General features: G+C 34.3%; 1 protein-coding gene and 1 non-coding gene across 3 annotated transcripts; both read left to right on the plus strand.

The window, feature by feature from the left end:
• Nucleotides 1-3,131: 3,131 nt before the first annotated feature.
• LOC106108151 (teneurin-1-like) lies at nucleotides 3,132-25,382 on the plus strand. 2 transcript variants are annotated; one of them, XM_013289242.1, is made up of 8 exons: nucleotides 3,132-3,284; nucleotides 17,439-17,539; nucleotides 21,965-22,099; nucleotides 22,218-22,355; nucleotides 22,505-22,634; nucleotides 22,746-22,882; nucleotides 23,441-23,637; nucleotides 24,664-25,382. In XM_013289242.1, the coding sequence occupies exons 2-8, from the start codon at nucleotides 17,476-17,478 to the stop codon at nucleotides 24,826-24,828; spliced, it is 966 nt and encodes a 321-aa protein (XP_013144696.1). In that variant the 5' UTR covers nucleotides 3,132-3,284; nucleotides 17,439-17,475; the 3' UTR covers nucleotides 24,829-25,382. The 2 variants fall into 2 exon arrangements, with proteins under 2 accessions (XP_013144696.1, XP_013144697.1); XM_013289243.1 differs by lacking the exon at nucleotides 3,132-3,284 and adding an exon at nucleotides 8,068-8,199.
• On the plus strand, nucleotides 5,708-5,780 carry Trnar-ucu. The gene has a single exon. It is a non-coding gene; the product is annotated as a tRNA-Arg (tRNA).

Genomic DNA, 25,382 nt, shown 5'->3' on the forward strand with positions numbered 1-25,382 from the left:
ATTATCACAGATTTGAATAGTACTGACTTTATTTTGTGTCCCGTTACGGACATCATAACATATGGTAACCTCACATGTGATTTTACCCGCGTCGTCCGCCATCTTGTCTCCAGCGTTCCCGCCAAATTCGTGACTGTTTTCGTCTGTGAAAGGCAAAGGTAATTTGTACGTTTTTGTTTTAAAGTACCTTATATTTAGTACTTGATGTTCAGTATTTGCTTTTCGAGTATAGTAACGGCTGATAGAGATGTATGGAAGAGCAGCACATACTGTGCCCACCCTCAAGTTGCAAGTTGATGATAAAACGTGTATACTTTTGTTTTTACGCTTGACAGATAATCAAACATCTCCTAATGGTAATCCTTCCCATAAATATTGACATATGGGAAGTGAAAAAAATTGGAGTAAAACACTGATTAAAAATTACATAATTATGATGTAATTTTTAGCCAATATTTTATTCCGGGACTCAGCAGTGTATTGATGACGTTAGTACAACCGAAAATATTTTTCGAATGTATTTTGTAAAGAATCCACAAAGAAGGTTTTAATTAAGTTGTATATTTTCACATCACTAAAAGAAAATTTATAAACCAAAATACGAATTTCGATTCCAGCTGAGGTGGTCTGAACTCCATAACAAGACTTGAAGCGGCCTTTTAAGGGTGTGACCAAACAATAACGCCATAGGGTATGTTGTACTAACCACATTTTAAGTTACCCATCAGATTTTATAGCGACCAGTATGTTTTGTCCTTAAGTCTTACAAAATTATCGACTTGGTCTTCTTTTTACTTGAATTTTTGAACAGAGGGTCTATCATGAATCGCGTGATATTACGAGAACGTATTCGTAACGTCATGGGCAAAATTTGTATGAGATTTGTGTGTACGATCGGATTTAATACGATGGAATTACGAAGCGTTTCTACGAATATTTGTGCTAAGTCCTCTGGGAGTTGAATCTTAACGTTAGTATCGGATTCTAATATACTTTACGAAGAGCTCCGTAAAGTACAATACTATTAAGTCCACAACACACGAACAGTTTTTTGTTGCATTTACTTCTTATTTATTAAAAGGTACGACGCCTACAAACCACGTAAGTTGTTTGGCGGGAATGACTTAGGTTACCATGCCCCCCACTATGGGGGGAGAGTCTCATAACTCACGTGTCTGCCCAGAGGCATGGAGTATGCAGAAAGCATTCCCCTTCGGAAAAAAAAGGTATAGAACATTTTTTTTGGAAATAAAGGAATTAAAAAAAAAAGTTTTATCTGAACAGTCCCAAACGATTAGACAAATCTAACAAGTGGGAACAGTTAAATTCAGTCCACAGTTTTGCTTACATACGTTTGATTTATCTGCATTATCCGATTGTCCAGATATAACTGTCAAATGAAACTGGCAGATAAACCGTAGCGTGTGTAGCTGGCTTTACAGAAAAAGAAATTACCATCTATCTATACTATTATAATAAAGCATAAACACACACTTCTTTGTTGCCTAAGATGTCAGCAATCACTGCATATTTTCGAATAACTCCTTTTTTTATAAAAAAAAAGTCCTACACTTACGTCACGCTTTAGGCTATATATTTTCACGCCGTTAAACTGTGGGAAACAGACCATTAGTCGCTGCCAACATCAAGGACGCAAGGTTGCTTTGGTTTGACATCATGTCGTGTCATTTTGACATTTGCAATTGATAATTTGACAAATATGAACAGTAAAATGCAATATTTATAATTTCATGCGGATAAAGTCGCATGGGAACAGTTAGTTTGAAATAAAAACGATAAACAATGTATCAATGAACTTTTCTATTGTAGTCGGTATTATTTTTAAGAATATTGAAACCTTAATTCACTTCAACTCGCTACATTATTGCACACGTCAACAATAATTTTAAAACAACTAACATATTCAATGTTGTTGATAAATAGAAGAATGGTATTTACATTATTCATTCGTTTCAATAAAGGTATACATTCTTGCATCGACGGTAAAGATAAATTTGTAAACAATCCGAGTATCATATGACATGCGCCTACATATTTTTATAATACGCCTTCTATGCTTTTTAGATTTATAAGGTTTGTAGTACTAATATTTTTTTAGACATACTAGTTGTTCCCGTACGGTTTTATCCGCATGGAGTTGTAGAAACTCTATTTTATGGTTTACATTTGTCAAATTCTCAATTGAAAATGTCAAAATTACCGCTAACATAACTTTGCTTCCTCAATGCTGGCAGCTTGTAGTTTATGGTCCCTTTCTCGTAGGTTTCTTTATAATTAATTTACTCCCTATGTTTAATAGCGTTAAATATAAAGCCTAAAGCGTGTCGTAAGTGTAGTGCTTTTTATTAAAGAAAGTATTATTCAAAAATATACTGTGGTTGCTGACTTCCTACGCCACGAAGTAGTGTGTGTTTACGCTTCATTATTTTAGTATAGATCTAGATTGTAACCCAATGCAAGAACAAAATAACCAATCCGAATGTAGGATGCGACCAGATCTGACAGAAGCCATATTTGTTTCGAAAATAACAATTCAATCGTTATACTAAATAACATCTTGTTAACCTTGGTTATATTAACTTATGTGAAACCATATAACAACACTATCTAAACAATATATCGACTACTTTATTAAGTTATTTTCCTATGTTATTAGAATCAGTTACATAAAACACTTAAAAGGCTTTGTACCAAATAGTAAACACGTTGAAGCGCTCCAAGTAAAAAAATAGTTACTTCTTTGGGTTAAATTTACTAAAATTTGATTAAAAAACTACTTTATACTTTTTTTTACCGACTTCCCAAAAAGGGGGGTACTCAATTCGTCTATATGTTTTTTTTATGTTTGTTATTAGTAATAATATTATTGGTTTTCTGTGTACTACATAAATTATTATAATTTAAATTGACAGCAGTGGCAGAATTTGATAAACATTAAACCACACTGTATAAAATATTTTCACTTTAATAAAATGGAGTAATCCGTGTACGCCCTGAAAGTTTTAATTACGTTCTTATTAAATTAATATCCAGTCTAGACGGAATCGTGTAAAAAATTTAAAGAAAGACGAATGCGCAATGGCGCGAAATCTGGCAGTTGGTCTGCGAACGTCGCGCTGCACGCATGCGTCGCTTGACAGCTATCGCGCGTTGTTATGGTGATGTGACATCAAAATACAGATTAAAAAATTACGGTTTTTTACCTTGTTATTAAATAAACGAAATTATAGGTTGTTTTATGCGTACGCGTTAATTATATTATGGTAAGTGAATTGTTTTATTTTTTTATTTATAATGGTATACATAAAAACATAGATTTTCAAAGCATGTTACGATAGACGTTGTTTTGCTGACATTGTATTTAATTTGCATGTCTTTTTTTGTAAATACAAATTGTTTTTACATTGTTTATTACAAACTGGCTAATTACCTCGTAGCTAAAGCACGTTTATTATGACGGGATCTCCTTGGAATTTGACTCCAGGACTTCTGATATTTTTATTTCACGTCTGAATATATCGAATACACATAATTAGTACTGAATCTGGTGGTATAAACACCGTCTTGAGTATTCCTGTAAACCCTAAATTGTAAACTGAGGCATTATATTCTATGCTCGCCTTGTCAAATCCAACAAAACACCATCTCCCTAAATTGCTCGTGATTTCTTAATGGAAATATATGCTAGTTATGGCATATATTTGATACGAAGTCTATAATTAAACGTACCCTTTCGATTAACACGTAGTAAGGTCGTGGCCCAATTCATTAATATTATTAGAGCCCCTTGTAATTGCTATATGTAACTCACGCAATACATTTTAAACCACCCATGTTAAGTTCTTGGTTAATTAATTAACATCTTTGATACAAGGTTTCTGGTTATTAGCCTATACCCCAGTATCTATATGTTATTAGTCTTATAATTATTTGTCTAAATAACAGTGTTACCAAATTAATAGCAGTTTATTATTACTTGTTATATTAAAAAGTTATTGCCAATTACTATTGAATGATTTTATTTATATAAAAAAATAAAAGCTTACATGAACTAGTTTGACAAAAGTGTGTGACATTAAAAAAACTTGAAAACAAAATTGTAATTTAAGACTCGTTCTAGATACAAATCGGGGTATCCGCGTTGTATAAAAACTGCAGTTTTAATTAACTTCGTAACGATAATTCGCTTCTTGTTAAATGACTGGTTAACTTTATTTTTTCGTTAACGGAATACGATTAAAATATCATTACTCAGTAGTCTTTTGAAGGAATACAATAAAAGAGAATGGCGGTTTTAAACAAAAATATCAATAAAAAATATTAAAACCACGTAATAAATACTCATTTGAAGGTAAAAAAAGGACTTTCTATAAAAGGGAATGTAATCAAGATCAGTAGAACTGTGTAACAAGAAAAAAAAGTAGAGTGAACTAAAAATCCATAAGTTATGAATGTCCGATGAAGCCATAAGAACTCTCTTCCTTGATGGAATATTTCTTGTACGCAAGCCCCGGTTGTTTAAAATAATAAGTAATGATATATCTGCCTTTAGTTAATAAACTATTATTGTGATTTTAAAAGATTTTATCTATTCTTTCTATTCCGGTAATCGATTTTTACCGTTTACTTTTGTTTTTTTAAACCGATAAAGATTCAATTAATCCGTTACTTTTGTTACGGTTTCGACTGGATTCGACCCATCACTATTTTGATTTAATTTGTCAGATGCGTTCCTTTTTAGACTACCTTTTTCTACAATTTATATTTTAGCGTTATAAAGTTACAAAAGTGTCCTTTAATATTTGCAACGAATTATCGAATACGATGTTATAACCTAAAGTATTCTTAGGAATGTTCGATTCACAATATACGTAATAATGAGGTAAAAAGTGCGTTCCATACTCGCAATTTAACATACAAAGCGTTAATAATTATAAAAAAAGTTATCAGCGCTAATTTAAATAACTAGTCTATACGTCGTTGCGATACAATCGCCTTGGGAACTGCAAAGCCATGAACTTGAGCGATACGATTTCGAGACCTCTTCCTTGTAACTTTGGAACTGGTTTGTGGAACGTATTCTGTCTAGCCATCGCTATAGCTATGAGAATACGCATAAAACTTGTACTTTCGTTCGAGTGCACGGTGTACTGTGTACAGTGTACTATGTACAGTGTACTGTGTGTAGTGCATTGTGTTCGGATATAAAAGTTGTACTCTCTGACGTGTTGTACTGTATTGCTCTGTACCAAATTGTCGCTTTATCAAGCGATCAAAAGTTTCACAGATTATGCTACAGAGAGATATGTAGAGTGATTCTCGTTGGGCCCATTTTTTCCTATTGAGTCTATTGATTGTAGTTCGATCGGCCGAATGGGAAAAAAGTCCCATTGGGTCGACCGACCGAACGGGAAACACCCGAACGTATTCAAGTATTTTTGTTCATAACGTAAAATAAATTGCTATACAATACGATATTGCTATCACTTAGTACGACTATGTATTCATGTGTGAACGAAGGAATATGATCTTAATTACAATAGCATTACGATACAGTTTCAAATACAAATCAATTTGTCATTGATGCTTTAGTGTGAGTCATATGACGTCATCGTAGTGAATACGTTACTCGTTGCGTGTGGCGTTGAAATAGCACATGTAACGTAATTTCACACACACTGTTGTCGTCCCTGTGGCGCAGAGGATAGCGCGTTGGACTTCTAATCCAAAGGTCGTGGGTTCGATCCCCACCAGGGATGCATGGGTTTTCCCTTTTTTATTTTAATTTTTAGTTTTAGAACGAGGTTTATTAGACGTTTCATCAAAAAGATGTTAGTTAAATGTGAATAATTTTTTGCGAGTAAATATTCTTTTTGTTTTTTTTTTTACTTATAGTAAAAGTCAAAAAGTTTATGAGCCAATATGCAGATAACGCTAGTTCTTCACAAATATTGATTTTCCCTATTTTTGTAAAAGTAACATTTCAATAAAATTGCCAAATGTTTTCTGCGTGTAACTTTCGCACACACAAATTCTTGACACTGTTATCGATAAAATCTGGTTTTTCAACTTCCACTATCATCTTTATTTTAAACTAGGGTAACCATTACCACACGATTAAATATGGGTTTGTTATTTTATTTTTTAAATATGTATTTGCATCTTTGATATTTGTTATAATTGTTTTATAAATTACTTTTATTTTATCATTTTCGTCGGACAAAGTATGATCATGATTTTTAAAACAATTTTTTGTCGTCGAATTAATTAAAAAAATATGAAGGTCTTCAAAAACTATTTACATCAGTCCTCTTGCGCTGAGATTTTGCAATTTTGTATGACGTAGCTTTACAAACTAGTTAAATCTTACTTCTTACTAGTGTTATAAATGCGAAAGTTTAGATGGATGTTTGTTAGAGTTTATGACCTAAATAGCTGAACGGATCTTTATAAAATTTGGCATAGATGTAGAATACAGTAAGAACGCATAGGCTACTATTTTATTTTACGCGGACGGAGCCGCTGTTAAAAGATAGTATTACAATACAGTTACTAATCCTACAATTATGGTTACCCTATCGTAATGTTACCGGTTAGTCGGTCAATAGGTACATCAATCGTTCATTCAGGTGATGAAAGTGTCTTGATACTGGTTCTGCGTTTTGTTTGTTACGTCCGATTGCAAAGAGTATCCGATGTGTGTAAATTACCATTAAGTCTATTTTAGTTTTCAAGTAACCTAATTATAGTGCTTCCTAACGATACGATCTAACGGTTTTAACATTTCCCTTTCTAGGCTCTTCTTTACATATGATAAAATTGGAGTATATGTTTGTATTTCAGAAAGATTTCAGATTTCGGGAAGACGATGGATAACGATGATAACGAATATCACATTAAAAAAAATGTTTGTCTGTCTGGCATAGGCATATAGACTACTTTTTTAATTCCGCGCTGTCAAAATGAGGTAACGAGTGGTCTAAAATTACGCTAACGAAGTTTTGCGTGCGACAGCTCGTCATAGATAAAAAACGTATTTTACATTTTGATAGATACCTGTAGAGGTCGTTTTTATTAACCTTTTAACGACGCATGTTCGTTTATCTGTATTACGCAAATTGGCGGGAAAAACGATATGACGTTTACATACTGCAGTTTCAAACATACGTCCTTATTTACCAGTTAGCATGGACATTAATTACTTATTTAATCTGCAGAAAAGCATATTTTTAACCTTAAAATTGAACTCTAAAACTGTCTGATGATTGAGACAAAATTAACTGTCAAATGAGTTCCGCCATCTTGCTTCCTTGTGGCTATCCGAACAGGATGCGAGCGTATGACCTTGTATGAATGTTCTAGAAACCGATGTTACTACGGCGTGTGCGGTGTGATCCACTTTCCAATAAAGTCGTGAATATGTCGCGCTGAGAACGCATTGTTCAGTTCAAAGGTCATATTTCATAGTATTTTTTAATGGACTATCTGTCAAGTATATAGGGCCTGTCCCACCAAATTGTAAATTGTCTGATAACAATCTAACGTGTAAAATATTGTAATGAAAATATCAGATTTTGTTACTTTATCTGACAGTGACGTCATTTTTAAGCTATCTGAGCCTCTATCAGCCAGTGGTGGGACAGGCCCTTAAATTGTTACTCGTTTAGTTTATTACCAAATATTTTTAATATCATAATTATAACTTTTAAGTTAACGATTTTACAACATTTTATTTTATAAATTATAGCTGTTTTTCGTGACTTCGCATGCGTGAATTAAAAAAAAAATGTAGGCTATGTTACTCGCAGATAAATTACCTTCCTAACGGTGAAAGAATTTTTAAAATCGGCCCAGTATTAGTTATTTTAATACATACAAAAATACAAATCTTTCTCCTTTATAATATTAGTATAGATTTTATTAGGTAAACAATATACGAAATTGTTTAAGGTATCAGAGCAATTGAATATTAATACAATGAGTAATCAATGATACGAAAACCGTTTACGTTATCATTAATAATGATAAACAGTTATCAATCGTACTTCGACAGCATTTGTAGTGTACAGTGCTGGTGTAAAAACGAAACAAAAGAGTGTGGTTTCACACCTGTAAATGTGTTTTAAATGTGTGTAAATACTTTGTGTGATTTGACTGGAAATAGGTTATATTGAAAAGGTAATGTTATTTTCATAACTTCGTACTATTTTCCCTTGTTAACGTACATCATACTAATTTTTAAATGGATGTTTGTTATAGTTTGTAGCCTAAACGCTTAGACGGATTTTGATGAAAATTGGTTTAGATATACAGGATAGTTTGGTAAAACACATAGGCTACTCAGTTTTGATTTTTTTTAATTCTACGGTCGAAAGCTAGTACATTTATAAAGTGTTAAAATAGATGAGTTCGTAATTTTTGATTTGTTTCGATTGAATTCATGATTGGCATTATTTCTCCAGTATGCTTTTTTTAAACGTAAATTATTGTATTTAATAGAACATTTATTCAATACGTATATTGTTACTTGTTTCTTGTTAAATTGTGAGTCATTCAGAATATACGTTGTACAATATACTGTTGCAACATTGACCACACACAGGGTGCGAATGCTAAATCAACTGTGTTTTTATGCGCATTTTATGCGCGTGCGCACCTTATTGTATGAGGTCGAATTACTTTCGACATACCTTTATCGAATTATATATTTGTATAATTACAAAAGACATGTTATTACATAGTAGCTTTTGCCCGCGACTATGCTCTACATCTATGCCAAATTTCACCGAGATTCGTTGAGCAGTTTAGGTGGCGAACTCTAACAAAACTAAACTTTAAAATATAGAAATGACAATTTATATTGTGATTTAATGGTATCTTCTCTAGTAATTTAAGCACACTGCACAATACACACAGACTCACCTCACAGCGAAAACACACATACACCACACAAATGGATGACATTCCGTATCAAATAGCGAAATGTCGTCCAAAAAAAGGATCAGCGATACACTCCACGCCTTTTTGATCTAATTAGGTTAAAAAATGGTATCTTCTAGTTAAACAACTTATTCGAGATGAATTTTAAGAAAATATTTCTAGTATTGATCTCTTTAACACCTTATGAGCTACCATAGACACCCTTGATCAGAAATATCTATAGATATGTCCTTCAATAACCTATCTTATAATGGATGTCAGATTAACCGATACACGACAACGGTAAAGTGGCTGCAAATTGTCCTACAAGGTAAAAACCTGTCCAGCATACCACTAAACTTGGTCAGTGTCGTACTGTAATGGCATCTTTATCTGTACTTTTTCCTTTAATCTATACTATTATAATAAAGCGTAAACACATACTTCGTTGTTGCCTAAGATGTCAGCAATTACAGCATGTTTTTGAATATTTTTTTTAGTAAAAAGCCCTTCACTTACGTCATGCTTTAGGGTATATATTTTCACGCCATTAAACTTAGGGGGTAAATATTTTGGATAAAAACCCAAATGTGGGAAAGAGACCATAAGTTGCTACCAACATCAAGATAGCAAGGTTGCCATGCTTTGTCATATTGACATCTCATTTTGACATTTGCAATTGATAATTTGACACATGTAAACAATAAAATAAAATTTTCATAATTTTATGCGGATGAAGTCGCACGGGAACAGCTAATATGGTATAAAAAGTTTTATTAAATACTAGCTTTCGCCCGTGACTCCGTTCGCATGGAATTAAAAAGAGGCAAAAGTAAGTAGCCTATGTGTTCAAAACTATGCTCTACATCTATGCCAAATTTCATTGAGATCGGTTCAGCCGTTTAGGCTACAGACAAAAATATCCATCCTTGCATCCATCCAAACTTTCGCAATATTAGTAAGATTTTTCTAACATCTTCCTATGTTTAGAGAGTTATTCTAGTTAGGGTAATAGTATACCTTATGTTTTAGCAGATTTTTGGTAATAATATCTACTACCCACTCGCCTAACTAAACCTCCCAGACTTTAACGTTGTCCCAGACAAACATAATTGTATTTACTTCAAACTCAAATATGTTTGTTTGAGTTGGGACCATCAATCGTATTTATTCTAACAGGCTTCTTTTACCGTCATTCTTTAGTCATTTGTAAATCTAGTCTAGTCTAATTAGGGTTACTTAACCTATACAAGTTTTTCTAATTTCCTTGCGAGATTTATAGTATGGTTAAGTATGAACAGCCATTATGTAACGTAGTGAGTCAGAGACTTGGGTAATGTTTGTGTTCACCTTGACGACGGCCATGTTTGTTGTCCTATTGTGTTAATTCGTGCGAATTATTGATGTATTTGTTTGTGACCTGTTCCGTGTAACAGTGTATTTAGGATATACTTGTAGTTAGTAAACTGTTAAATATCTAAATAACAGTTATTTTTTTCTTGTAGTTGTTGTTCCTCAATGTATGCTCATCGTCAGAAATATTGATGCAATAATATCTCATTTTCCGGTGTCTCAGTGGTTTGAACACTTGACTTGTAATCTACAGATCTTGGGTTCGAATCCCGCCATGTACCAATGTGATGTTCGATTTTTCGAATTTTCATATCTACATAAATTACCCGACGTTCTTACGGTGAAGGAAAACATCGCGATGCCTGCACATATCGGCGAAGAAATTCAAAGATATGTGTGAAGTCAACCAACCCGCACTTGGCCAGCGTGGTTGTCTATGGCCTAGTCACCTCTTATTAGGGTAGGCTCCGAGCCCCTCCGTGGGGACGTATAGTGAGCTGGTGATGATGATGATGATGATGATCTCATTTTTTCCGAAAGAATGACAGAGATGACAATATATATTTGTCTAATGTCTACAGGGTTAAAATAACAGCCGTGACAATTCGATAAATTCCCGCGCTAACAGCCCACAAGTAGGGCTTCCACCCGTTGGCCACAATCCTTAGAATTTGCATTTAGGCTACTGGCTTCACATTGAAGTGAAACAAGTCCGTGGATATCGTTTCGTTTTCAGCTAAAGCTTGTTAGTTTAAGTCCTTTTTTGTCACTGTGAGGGTCTACGTTTATTGTAAGTTGGCAACCCTAACGCAGAGAGCATGGATAATTTGTAGAGGCGGGTCTCACGCGAACACCGCAACACAGCGGAAGCGGTAATTTTAGAAAGTTTTTTTTTCGTAAATCTTCAGAGAAACTACGCAAATCGGCGAAGATAATTATTAAAGCCGTAAAACAGACGCGAGAATTTGGAGGTTAGATTGCAACTATTCGATTAAAACTTCATTTTCTTTTATATATGCTCACCATAAACAATGCTAGAATATTAAAATACTCATTATTATTTTTTTTATAATATAAGTTGGCAAACGAGCCAACGGCCACCTTTATCCACCTAAATGGAAAGCGACCGCTGCCCATAAACATCCGCAATTGAAGTTGCGTTGCCTATCCTTAATTGACGGAGGAGGAGACGCACATTAACAGGACATTTCCCCTTCCTATGCGTCTCCTCTACCGTCAAATCCACTTATCCTTCCCATCCTTTCCTCTTAAGGGTGGAAAGGGAAAGGGACAGGGACTAAAATTAGAAAACTAGAAAACTTAATAAAATAAAAATAGATAACTTAATGCTTATATTCTTTTTAAAGTCTATAGTCATGCCAATGTAAACAAGAGTTGGAATGCAATTTTTAACCGTGACCTTTTTGTACCAAAATTATAGGTAACTACACTTACTGTTTAAATCTGATATTCAAACGAACAATGTACAAATTCGTTGTCATACAAAATTCATTGGAAATCTTTTGCATAATATTACTTCTTACTAATATTATAAATGCGAAAGTTTAGAAGGATGAACGGATGTTTGTTAGAGTTTGTAGCCTAAGCGGCTGGACGGATCTTGATGAAATTTGGCATAGATGTAGAGGATAGTCTAAAAGAACGCATAGGCTACTTAGTTTTTTTTTATTTCACCCTGACGGGATCGCGGGCTAAAGCTAGTAAATCAATAAATCATAACATCATACAGCAGATATCAAAACTCCTTTAGTTAAAGGATTTAGTTAGCATAAAGATCTCGTCTCGTCTCGTCATCAAAAAATTGACAACAAGACGACATCCAAATGAGTTCCCTCCATTAAAACATACAAATATTACGTGTTATTTAAATAACTATTTGAAACTTTATCTAGATGTGTATGTAACTGATTACGAATACCTTCATACCTGTTATCCAATACGTTGTAAGCTGAGACCGGGAAAAGTACACGCAACATTGGTTAGTTACGTGGACTTTTCTCAATATGTATTGGAATTTCAGTTCTATCTCTTAGTATCGTATGTGTAATATAACATCTAACGGTTGGTTTCCTACTAGAGAAATGATACGCTTTTCCTGTAAAAAAACTAATTTTATATAAGCCTTTTCCACTCGACAAAACTCCGGGAACTTCAACACCATAACCTAAAAGGTCGGAAGTTTTTTTATCAACATATTAAGCGTACATATTTTACTAAATTATCGCAAAACTGTTGTCTCGTTTTAATTCCTATGATCTTATACGAAAGTGCGCACACTACTTAATTGTTTAGTTGTGCTACTAAACAATTGGATTGTCTGCGAAACAATCGACAATCGCATAACAGTTGTGCGATAGTTTAGTCAACGATGTGCGTTTGTAACTTCACTAATTAAGTTTTATAAAATGTTTTTGCTAATTATTGTACATGTATACTGTTAGGAACAAAATTAGTACCGTGCTGTAGAATTGGCGCAACTCTAGATTATCGGCATAAACGTCACGTCCCTAGCTGACAGCTGTCAATGTCACTAGAAGTATGGATAGATTGGCGCGCATCCAGAGTCCTGGCGAGAAGTGTTACAAGTTTAAAGCGACAGTATTAATTAAATAAGTTGTTTAAAAATACGTACACTGCAAAAGCGAAGCTGTTTGAGAGCATAACCTATAAGGAAATAAGATCAAAAACAAATGATTTGGAGAAACAAAGAAAGCGATATGGTCGAATTGTTTCTATCTCATTTGTTTGGTTCAAGCAGGAGTTCCCATACAGCACGTCACGCTGCCTTGCTTCCCACAATGGAGGATTGTTTTATATGAATCCAGTTGTATGTCACATTATAGGGTTGCCATATTCACGTTTTGGTTAGTTATTAATTTTAATTATCAGCAACCGATTGTTTGTAATTTTATTCCATGTTCCAGCAGTAGGAAGATTATTTTTACTGCTTAAACTTAAAATTTCAGTAATTAATTAGTTTTTGCTCGCGATGTGTCCACGTGAAATAAAAAAAATGTATTAATAAATACAGTTTATATATCTCAGTAATAATGTAAATTTTTAATGACAAAAGATTATTAAAATTAATTCAATAGCTTTTGAGTTTATTCTTTACGTAAACAAATAATTTTCCACATTGTCATAGAGTAATCATGATTGATCATAGATTAATTATGTAACAAAATGTAATAGATCTTATCAAATCTGATGTACGTGTGAACGGTTGAACCGTAACATCTGAACGATCATTAGAATGCATAAAAACGTTGTAATGATGCGTGAATTCATTCTGTACTAATACTATAAAGAGGAAGAATTTGTATATTGTTATGTATTGAAATAACTCAAAAACTACTTTGCCGATTTTTTAAATTCTTTATCTGTACCTATAATTTATCTGTGAGTAATAAGCTATAATTTTTATTTATTTTCACGCCGACAAAGTCGCGAGCAATAGTTGTTAATATAACGATCAATGTTCCAGAATATTATTGGTTGTTGTTTCGTATTTGCCAACCCTAAACAAAGAAGGTTATGTTCGGCCAACGTGAGGCCTGCGATACCACCGCGCGAAATGCGACACACGCTTGCTGTTTGTTGAATCCTGTGAATATGTTATTAATTATTCTTCTAGAATGTACCCTCTATTACGAACTAGCTAGTTCTCGTGACTTCGTCCTGGAATTAAAAGATAGCTAATATTAGCGACAACGTAGCTTTTGAGTGGTGAAAGAATTTTTGAAATCGATTCAGTTGTTTTTGATTTATTTCAATACATACTATTAGACAACTTATTTAATTGGTACTGTCGCTTTAAACTCAGAGCAATACTTCTCACCAGACTTAGGATGCGCGCCAAATCTATCCATACTTCCAGTGACATTGACAGCTGTCAGCTAGGGACGTGCCGTTTATGCCGATAATCTAGAGTTGCGCCAATTCTATAGCACGGTACTAATTTTATTCCTAACAATATAGAAATACAAATCTTTCTTCTTTATAATATTAGTATAGATATACTCTCATTTGTGTGACGCTTTTCAAGATTAAACCAAACAGTGTCACAAGATAATAAATTCAAGAACAAAATTCCAATAATTTGAAAAGAAAGTTCTAGAATATAGTTCGCTGTATTAGTTAATTTATCAAACTCGAGGCCTTTCTAATGATTGGTATCGAGTATTGACGCTTCGATTCTATAATTCATTCTAGTCATTTTAAACTTTATTTAACTTGCATTACAAAAGAACTTTGATAAATGATAAGAATTGTACTGCCGGTACCCTTTGAGGAGAGCGTGATGATGCTCTCCGAGGCCGCTATCTTCGGTCATGATCCTACGCGAGATAATTCGTTATCCGTTCCGTTTGATGACACATGTACAGTCGCGTACAAAAATGTTTCATATTAAAATTTTAAATCATTTAACAAATGCAAATTGTGTTTAGACTTCAAAGGAATTTAATTTTCCAGAAAAACTCCAAAGAATCTATTTGGAGATATTTTGTAATAACTTTTCTAACTATTGCTAAAGTAACTTTTATTGAGGTTTACGTGAGCCTGAAGCAATGACCAAATTTAAAATATTTTAAACTAACAATCATCAGCAATAAAATTATACATAATTATAATGTGCGCGACTGTACAAAATTGCGTAAGTCGGCCGTATCGAACGCCTCTCAAGTTTAGGAAATCAATTTAATTGTTGAAATGTTACAGTTTTCGCCATTTTGTTTACTTCCTAGAAATGTTTAACGACCTTAATCCTAGATTAATCGCTTTTTCTATTCGATGTTTGAGATAGCGATTGTTCCACTAACTTTAATTTGTTATAACAACCAACTAGCTGTTCTTCATACTTCATCCGCGTGAAATTATAAAAACCTTACTTTGTTGATTACATTGTCAGTGGTAGTGCCCGCATTAGCATCTCAGCACGAATGGGCCGGCACGCTCGGTGTGATACCACGACCACACAGAAGACAGACGTGAAATGGAAGCAATTCCGTGCTTCGTTTGATAAGTGTGGTGCCGAAGGCCTGATTTAAGTCCCTTTCTCTTTACCACTCTTCTCTTATAAGGAGAGGTTGGGAAGGGAAAGTGGATTTGACGGTGGAGGAGAATCATAGGAAAGGGAAACATCCTCTTTATGCGTCTCCTCCTCCGTCGTATAAAGGTAGGCAACGCATCTGCAATTGCGGTTGTCTATGGGCAGCGGTCGTTTCGCCATTCTGGCGGATTCTAGTGGCCGCTTGCTCGTTTGTCACCTTATGTTATAAAAAAAAACATTTGTGAAACTCCCAATTGCAAATGTTCAATTCAAATGCACAAATGACAGGTAATGCCTTTGACATTGACATCCTTGATGATGGCAGCTTGTAGTTTATGGTCCCAGCTTATAGCTTGTAGCTTTCGCCCGAGTCTGCGTCCGCGTGGAGAAAAAAAAACAAAACTAAGTATGCTATGTGTGCTAGCTAGACTATCCACTACATATATGCCGAATTTCATCGAGATTCGTAAAGCAGTTTAGGCTACAAACTCTAAACATCCATCCATCCATCTAAACGTTCGCATTTATAATATGAGTATGATTGTATCCGTTAATAAAAAATACAGTCCATTCTACAATACATCAAAGCAATATTTTGATGACTATCATTTTTCTCACGTTCCGAGTTACCATTGTGACGTAGTAAGCGAGAGATTGGGCAATACGTTAACTGAATGACCTCCAAATAATAATAGACATTGATAATATGCTTATAATTGACATTTTAGAGTAGATAAAAAACTGCTTATGTAGTTATTATAGAACTTAACTTAAATAACCTAAATTATATGGGCTTTAAACGATTGTTTTAACAATGTTTTTCTAGCAGACGGGATGGCCAAGTAATATACTAGATTATTAAGAGCCTGTCCCACCACTGGCTGATAGAGGTACAGATAGCTTCAAAATGACGTCACTGTCATAAGGGAACATAATCCGATATTTCCATCATATATTTTAAACGTTGGATTGTTATCTGACAATTTACAATTTGGTGGGATAGGCCCTAAATATTTTTAAATCAGCGATTTTTTAATACGTCAAATATAATGAAAGCGAAGTGTTTCTTGTAGTTAATCAGAATTGAAGTCAATACAAAAAAATAAAAGTGATTCTGTCAAACATTCCAATAAGATTGTCGTGTCGACTGAACAGTGGTATCCGTGTGAACCGAGACTAAATTCATTAGAGCATAACGTTAACGCTCATGTAAATTCCTTTTTGGTAACGACTGCCCCTTTTGTTTTCCCGCGGCCGTAATTAATGTTTTTTATTCTCATTTCATCAACTTCACTGGCCAGTATTAAAGTTTTATATGAATTGTTATTTCGAGTATTGTCAAAGATTTGAATTACGAACCTACAAAGATATATATAAATAGATAGGTAATTGTTTGGAAATGACAATTCTTGCTTCGTTCCGACTTAAACATCTTTGGATTTTTAATGTTGATTACAGTAAAGTATTCTTAAAACGTTACTTGTATGTAGTATACTATTATTAGTTCGAAAACACTTTACCCCGACTAATTAAAACCATAAGCGTCAAAATGACGAAAATCAAATAGACACAAATTAAACTTTTTATATACAGCTTCTTTGAGTCAATGTTGTAACAAATTGAATTGTGTTTATACCACTAGTTGTCACTTTTAAAGTTGTTAAAAGTAATTAAGCAATCCTAATTGTAGTAATCCTAGTTGAATTCAGCACATTATTTAAAAACTAGCTTTCGCCCGCGACTCCATACGCGTGGTAAAAAAAAAAACAAAAGTGAGTAGCCTGTATTCTTCTAGACTATCCCTAATGTCAATGCCAAATTTCATTAAGATCCGTTTAACCGTTTAGGCTACAAACTCTAACAAACATCCATCTAAACTTTCGCATTTATATTATTAGTAAGACAACAATAGTATAGAAGATGTCACGCATAGCAGCGACATCCCCACCACGGGCTCCCATCTCGTGACTCCAAAGTATTTTTCCTATCAGTGTTAATTAATCATTGTAAGATAATTTCTTATCGCACATCAGTTTACTGAGAGGTTTTCTTTAATTCATCTTGTGTGTTGTAGACGTGAGGTGCGCTGTGCTGTGGACTGTGACGTCACTATGGCAGGGTGGTTGTGGATATTCGCCCTGTTCGGGCTCGCTCTAGCGCAGGGTCCAGAGAAAAGTAAGTGTCATTTTATGTCTATCTGTCACATCTAGAGGACTCATAATCTTTGACTTCACTTAAAAAGTTATGAAAACTAGATCACAATTCAATTTTTTTTTCATGATACTCTTATCTAGCGCATATATTTGTTTTAATATTTCGTATGCAGGTTTATGAATTTAAATTTTTACCTGGCAACACCTTATTTAGATATTGAAACGTATTCTTAGCGCGAAAACCAATGCAATTAGATATTTGCTATTACGTAACAGAATATGTACAGATTATAATAGAAGCTAAATATTTATAGAATTTTATAAAATGACAAATGACTATCTAATCAATAGTAAGTAGTAATTAAATATTGTGTTATTTTAAACTAAAATTCAAAATTAACGACGCCGTCAAAGAACAGTTGTAGGTACTTTAAAATGGTTTCAAAGACAGCAGTCATAGATTGAATCACTAATTTAAAGTACGAGTAGCAGTTACTTTATAAATAGCTTAACGTAACCACCGTCCTTAGTTATGTTTGTTCGTCGCTGTGTTTACGACATTCGACGCAACTCACACGACCTGCCTTTTTACTAACTGGGTCAAACAACGACTACACGATTACCTTATCGTTACCGAATATAGGACGAGTTACACCTTATAGTAATTCACGTAAATAATATGCACAGAAAAAAATATGTTAATGCCTAAGGGCCTGTCCGACCAAATTGTAAATTGTCTGACAATCCAACGTGTAAAATATCTGATGAGAATATCGGATTTTGTTCCCTTATCTGAAAGTGGCGTCATTTATAAGCTATCTGAGCCTCTATCAGCTATTGGTGGGACAGGCCCTCAGTGTAACTAACAGACTAGATAAGTAATCTAGGATTTTACGGTGTTGTTTCTTATTTAAAATTAAAAACGTGATATTGTATTTTATACATATAAAGTCATGTCACTGGCTGTAAAATACATTTATTGTGGCATCAATTTAAAAAAAAACATGCCAATAGTTCAACTGTTTTTTCCTTGCTGTAAAATTTTGATCAATGATCTGTGACGTCACGGAGCCCGTTTCCTCGATTATCCATAGCAGATAGACTACAGAATGATAACGGTACCCTAAAATGTAAGATTGAGGTGTTCTCGGTTTCATACGTCATAAAAACATAAATAAATGAAAAGAGAGGAATAAAAATAAAGTAACAGACAACAGACACTGAAATAGTAAATAAGGGAGACCCTTAGTGTATTTTTTATCTTAGTTAAAACTAATAAACTTTACTATCTCTGAGTGCAACTCTTACTCTAAATAAAATATTTAAATAATTTTATTTAATAAAAAAAGGAACTCACTAGTGTTATAAGGATTATTAACAAAAAAAAAACTGCAAAAAAGAGTACGGACCAAGAGTCTGTAGAAGTTGATATTAAAAAAAATTAAATGTTTAAAGAACGAAAGCACCCAAATTCTGATTAAATTAGGTCGCTAGTTTCACCTGCTTTATAATCAATCGATTTGACCATATCGATTCTATTAACAAGATAGATCGATTCTTTACACTCGCACAATAGGGCACAAAACTGGGTCGAACACCTTTAACAGGGAAATAATGAAACGTAATGATTAATAATAACCTAAAAATGATTATCATTAATAATTGAAATGTTAATTTTTCACTATAAATACAATGCAATTATTTTTTGTTTATTTTTTATGGAAAAAACGTTATAAATACTGGATATAACTAATTATTCTAATTTGTTACGACTTATTGTAAACTTCATTACACATGAATCGCTCATTACACTAATTGTTATATTAATACTGGCGTATAAAATCCATTTAAACATAGAATTCCACTGCCACTGAGACTATAGACCATCGAGTTATTTGACCCGGTAAGCGTTCCTCTCAGTATCCAAGTCACGAGATCCTTTTCATACCATAGCTGTCAAGTTTTCACGCTAATTAGTCTATGTCTGTTTTACAAATTTTCTGACAGAAGCGCGACAGCAGAGGCACCGTTGTCCTTTTTTAGCTTAACCTCTCACCCCTTAGAGTATCGGAAAATGTAAAACACGTGTAAAAATTACTAACACAATATAATAGCCTTCTCACTAGACTTTAGGCCTGTCCCACCACTGGCTGATAGAGGCTCAGATAGCTTAAATAAGACGCCAATGTCAGACAAGGTAACACCGATATTTTCATCACATATTCTACATGGCTAATTTTAGTCTCTTTCCCTTTCCACCCTTTTCTTAAGAGGGAAGGATAGCTAGGAAAAGTGGATTTAACGGTGGAGGAGACGCATAGGAAGGGAAAATGTCCTCTTTATGTGCGACTCCTCCTTCGTCAATTAAGGGTAGGCAACGCACTTGCGAATCTTTATGGGCAGCGGTCGCTTTCGATTTCGTTGGATTCAGGTGGCCAGTTGCTCGTTTGCTACCTTATATTATAAAAAAAATGTTGGATTGTTATCAGACAATTTACAATTTGGTAGGACAGACCCTTAGACTTCTAGAATACGATAAAAGACACTATCGTTAAAGTTCGTGTTAAAACAAAAGGTAAAATTAACAACGACCTTGAACATGATTGATACAAGAACCTTAAGGTTTGTCAACAATTAGTGCAAGCAGTTAACCACTTGTACTGATAAACGTTATCTTACGTAAATCAAACAAGAACTGGAATTAATCACGCATGCGGTAGTTACTCTGTGGTGTTTAAAATGGATTAAAAGATCTAATACACAGTCAAATAAAGCAAATTACAGATTGTTTCTAACCTCACTTGTACAATATTGAATAACCAGCTGTTCGCGTGCGGCTTCATCCGCAAGAAATTATAATTTTTTTGTTTGCATTTGTCAAATTCTCAATTGCAAATGTCAAAATACTATGACAATCTTGCTTGCTTGATGTTGGCAGCAACTTATGGTCCCTTTCTCACATTAAGGTTTTATCCAAAATATTTACCCCCTAAGTTTAATGGCGTGAAAATATATAGCCTAAAGCGTGACGTAAGTGTAGGGCTTTTTATTAAAAAAAGAATTATTCAAAAATATGCTGTAATTGCTGAGATCTTAGGCAACAAAGAAGTGTGTGTTTACGCTTTGTTATAATAGTATAGAAGTATAGATTATAAAATAAAACTAGTTCTGAATAATGTAAGTAGTATTTGGTACATGTAAAAGTACATGTCTATTTGGTTTGTTGTTTTGAAAGTATGGATGGATTGTGTGAAAGAGGATATGCTTAAGAAGGGAGTGGATTCAGATATGACGGCTGATAGAAATGTATGGAAGCAGTACATACTGTGCCGACTCCCGTAGGGAGAAGGGCAAGTTGATGATGATTTGGTACATGTATATTTTAAGACAATAATATACTCAATCTACAGATTCCCGCCTGGAATGGCGCGCTTTCTGATTGACATTGACAGATGTCATAGGGAAGGGACTTGTATACCAAAATCTAGTGTTGCGCCGCTACTCCAGCACGGTACCGATTTCTTCTATACCATAAATCTATATTTTTTACATAAAATAATAAAAACAAGCAAACCTTTTAATAGTAAAGTTACTCACATCGCAAATGTTTCATCTGGAAATTATAATAGGCAATGCTGTAACTAAAAGTTTATATTGAATCCATGTCCTTTTAAAATTCCCTTATTACTGAAAACGTCGTAAATCAATTCTTTACGGTACGAAATATGCTTCAGCTAGTTGTCAACATAACAATACATGTAATACTTCCCTGCTTACGTCACAATCCATTGTTATGTTAGATTTCACAGCCCATCCGTCTGTCTGTTCTCAACAATTGTATGGTGACGTCATACTTAGGCACTAATTTTAATACTTGTCTATTCTTCGATTGTTTAATGATTGAGAGGTATTTTGGTAATTTGTTACATAAAAAGGTTTTTTTCAGTTCTCGGAATCAGCATGAGACACGTTTGAACGTATTTAATAATAGAATGCCTTTTAACAATGTCATTCGCAATAGTTTATCATTACATAAACATTCAGATAGGGATTTACTGTATCTATTTGCCAGTTTTATTGTTGCCAGGAAGAATGATAAGACGTAAAAATGTTTCTTTCTAATTGTAGGGTACTACTCCACAAAAGTATACTAAGGAAATTAAAAACCGCTAGATGGCGTTGTTATCAAAGTTAAGATTTTCACATTACTCTACCCATCCTCTTGTTTTCTCTTTACGTACAGAAGAAATCGGTACTGCTAGCGTACCGTACCGGACTAGCGGCGCAACACTAGATCATTGCGTCCCATCCCTATGACATCTGTCAATGTCCTTCAGAAGTATTAAGGATAAACGCACCCTGGCGGGAATCGGTGCACTTAGTGTCGAATATAATTACGTGGTTACAATTATATTATTGTCTAAATTATGTTTATATGTGTTTGCAGGACGCACAGGCAACGTCTGTCACGCGGATATGGACTGTCCGGACAACGCGTTCTGTCGACAGAGCAGCTATTGCGTTTGTAAGGATGGGTTCGTTTACGCGGCTGTTAATAGCACTCACAAGGGCTGTTTGAAGGGTAACTAAGTTTTTTAATTGATAGCTAACCGTTTGCAATATCCAATCCAATTTGTGATATCCTTTCCAGTTATGCCTGTTCTCAGTTTTTAGGTTTTAGTATGTTTTTATGTGTACAGAGGCTCGTATGGGCGAGGAGTGCGTTCAACATATTCAATGCCACTCTACTATGGGCGTGCACTCAGAGTGCGCCGACAGTGTCTGCGCGTGCGCACCCAATGCGCATCTTGAGGATGACCGCTGCTATGAAACTGCAGGTAAGTGCAACCTAATTCTAAAGACAATACAAAGCAAAGTCAGTTATATTGATCCTTAAACAGTTAAATTGTAATTCTATACCAGCACAATGTTTAGTTTTCCGTGAATGATTTGCATAATTTTTATGTTAGAATTTGTTCGTTTCTAGTAATCGGTGAGCGGTGCGTGGTAGATCAGAACTGTTTCTTGGGCGAACACGGCGCTGAGCGTCAGGCCTTCTGTGTGCGCGGGTATTGCACGTGCCAGTTGCAATACAGCCCTAGGGATAATGGCACGAGGTACGATTTATTCATTAGTTAACCTACTAATTTGTACACAGGATACACACTTGATGGCTATGGAAGGTTTTAATTTCGGATACGTATTGACCTATGTTGTGATATCTTTAGATGCGTACGTGACGCGACTCTAGGCGAAGAGTGCGAGGACGAGCTGCAGTGCGCAGGCGCAGGGTTGCAGTGTCGGGGTACTTGCCGCTGCAGGGATAACTGGGTCGCGCACCAGGAGACCAACTCTTGTGTTGAATGTGAGCCAATACATTCAAAATTTCTCATTATTTTCTAAATGTAAAAGTAAAAACCAGTAAAGTGTAAAGTAGAGGAACACTTGTATAGTTAATTTAACATCGCATTCATCACTAACTTGTTATTCAATTGTTTAGTAACGTTTTGTTAAACTACCCTTCGGGTCGGTAGTCGGAATTGTTGTTATAATGTCAAGGACATTTAAGAAATATACTAGACATAATAAACATTTTTCAACCGGTAACATCTTTGAAAGGTACTATGTTAGTTGAGAGTTTAGTACGCTACCGTTATAAACACTATAAAAATTATAAACTCCATCTTTTGTTAATAAATAACCTTAAACAGTGTCACAAAATAAAACTATGATTTAGTGACATCTTTTGGCAATTCATTTAATTATGTTGACACATGTTTTAAGAACTTACCAACAGATACCGCTAGTGGATCATGTGAAAAATGTCTCAATTTCGAGTGAAGTATTAACTATGCGTCTTCTATTTTTTGAATCTCTTTGTATAATGCCTTTAGTAATAGTAGTCTTGTTTAACTGTTTGCAGCGGTGAAAGCACTGAACGATCCGTGCGAGTACGACGTGCAGTGCGACAGTCTGTCGGGCACGAAGGACGCGCGGTCTGCGGGCGCGGCGCTGTGCCTGGGCGGCGCCTGCACGTGCGCGTACAGCGCGCGCGCCGCCGGCACCCCGCCGCACTGCTGGCACCGCCGCCGCCCCGGACAGGAGTGCAGGAGGGATGAGGTATTTTACACTAATCTACCACCTACCAGCTAACGAGGGTTTCTATAGCACTATGCAACCACAGCGACCGTTTCTATAGCAAACATTTCAACTGCAGCCGCACCTGATATTACAAAGTGGTGGAACTGGCCCTTTTAGACATTCTATTATTGAAAATTTAAAAACTGTATGAAAGTGATTCGATAAGGCGATAAGCTTGTCGCGTATTCATTTATATACGTTCTAACAAATTTTGTCGATTCCCCTAGCAATATCGATTATCGAAAATCACTTTGTGTAAGGGCGCTAATCGTTATTGGAATAAAGGTGTAAAAAACTTTTTAACACTAATTTGGATTTAAAATAAAAAAAAACTTGTTTAACGTTTGTTACACTTTAAAGTAAATTAAATAAAAACTTTGTAAATTCGATATCCCAAATTTTTATTTTATAGAATGTCAATTAAAATAATATTTTTAACATAAATTTCATTGTCATAGTTCATAAAATGTAAAAAGAAGTTATAAAACTATCGTTAAAAAGATCCCCAATGGGTGAAAAGAATAAAAACTATGTAAGAAAAAGGCAGAAAGAAAAGAATAATTAAAGGAGATTTAACTTCTTAATATAATATCATTCGACACAAACATTAAAGTATTCTAAACCTAATCTATAAGCTTAACATAAATAAATCACAAAATAACAATAACATGTGGTCACAATTTTATCTAAAAACTTTACAATTTATAAAGAAACAGTGAATAAATATTACTAACTAGCTTACGCTCGTGACTCCGTGTGCGTGGACTTAAAAAAACAAAAGTAGCAAATGTGTCCTTTAAGACTATCCTCTACATCTATACCAAATTTCGTCGGAATCCATTCAGCTGTTTAGGTTACAAACTCTAACAAACATCTATATTTCCAAGATTCTTAACCTAATCTATACGCTTAACATAGATGAATTATAAAATAACAATTATATGTGGTCACAATTTTAGATAAAACAAACAACAAATAAATAACCTTATATCTTATTTTTACCAGGAATGTGTATCGGAAGAAGACGAGCCAGGTTACTGTTTGTCTGGGAGATGCACTTGTAAGACATGCTCTCCCGATGCGCGGGATTTCGGCAGCGGCGCGGGAACTCTGCAGCCGCCATTCCTCGCTACAGCTGTTCTGATTGTGGCCGCCATTTTGAGACACTAGCGTCACGTTCTGCCAACAATGTTAACCAGTGTTGAACGTAAAATTATCTCCACAGATAAAATAATAATGTTACAAATGCATAATAGTGTAAAAATGCTGTTTTGTACTTCATGAAGTATTATTTTAAAATGTTGCACTTTATTTTAAGATATTTTATGTACGGATGTACAGATTAAAAATATTTTGACGAAATGTTGAAATGTCACTATTGCTGTTACGCAGATTAACTAAAATTGTTGTTTTATTGTAAAAAATACTAAAAGTAAATTAGTTATTTATAGAGAAATTGTTGCACAAATTAGTACTAGGTTGTTGATTTATGTCTTTAGTCTATTTTAAAGTTTATTAACTAAGTTGTAAATAATTTTTAACATTGTTGATTATTGATACAAATTCCTATAGTATTTGGAACTCCTTTTGAATGGAAAAACAGTATTTTCGAGTGCAATTTTAAATAAAAATATTTTCGAAAACAATACGATACGAATGGGTAGTTTTTGTACCAAAGAATAAAATGATAGAATGTATGTAAATAAAGAATATTTATTTTAAAA

This window comes from Papilio polytes, unplaced genomic scaffold (genome assembly GCF_000836215.1).
Source record: "Papilio polytes unplaced genomic scaffold, Ppol_1.0 DF821845.1, whole genome shotgun sequence".
Lineage (NCBI taxonomy): Eukaryota > Metazoa > Arthropoda > Insecta > Lepidoptera > Papilionidae > Papilio > Papilio polytes.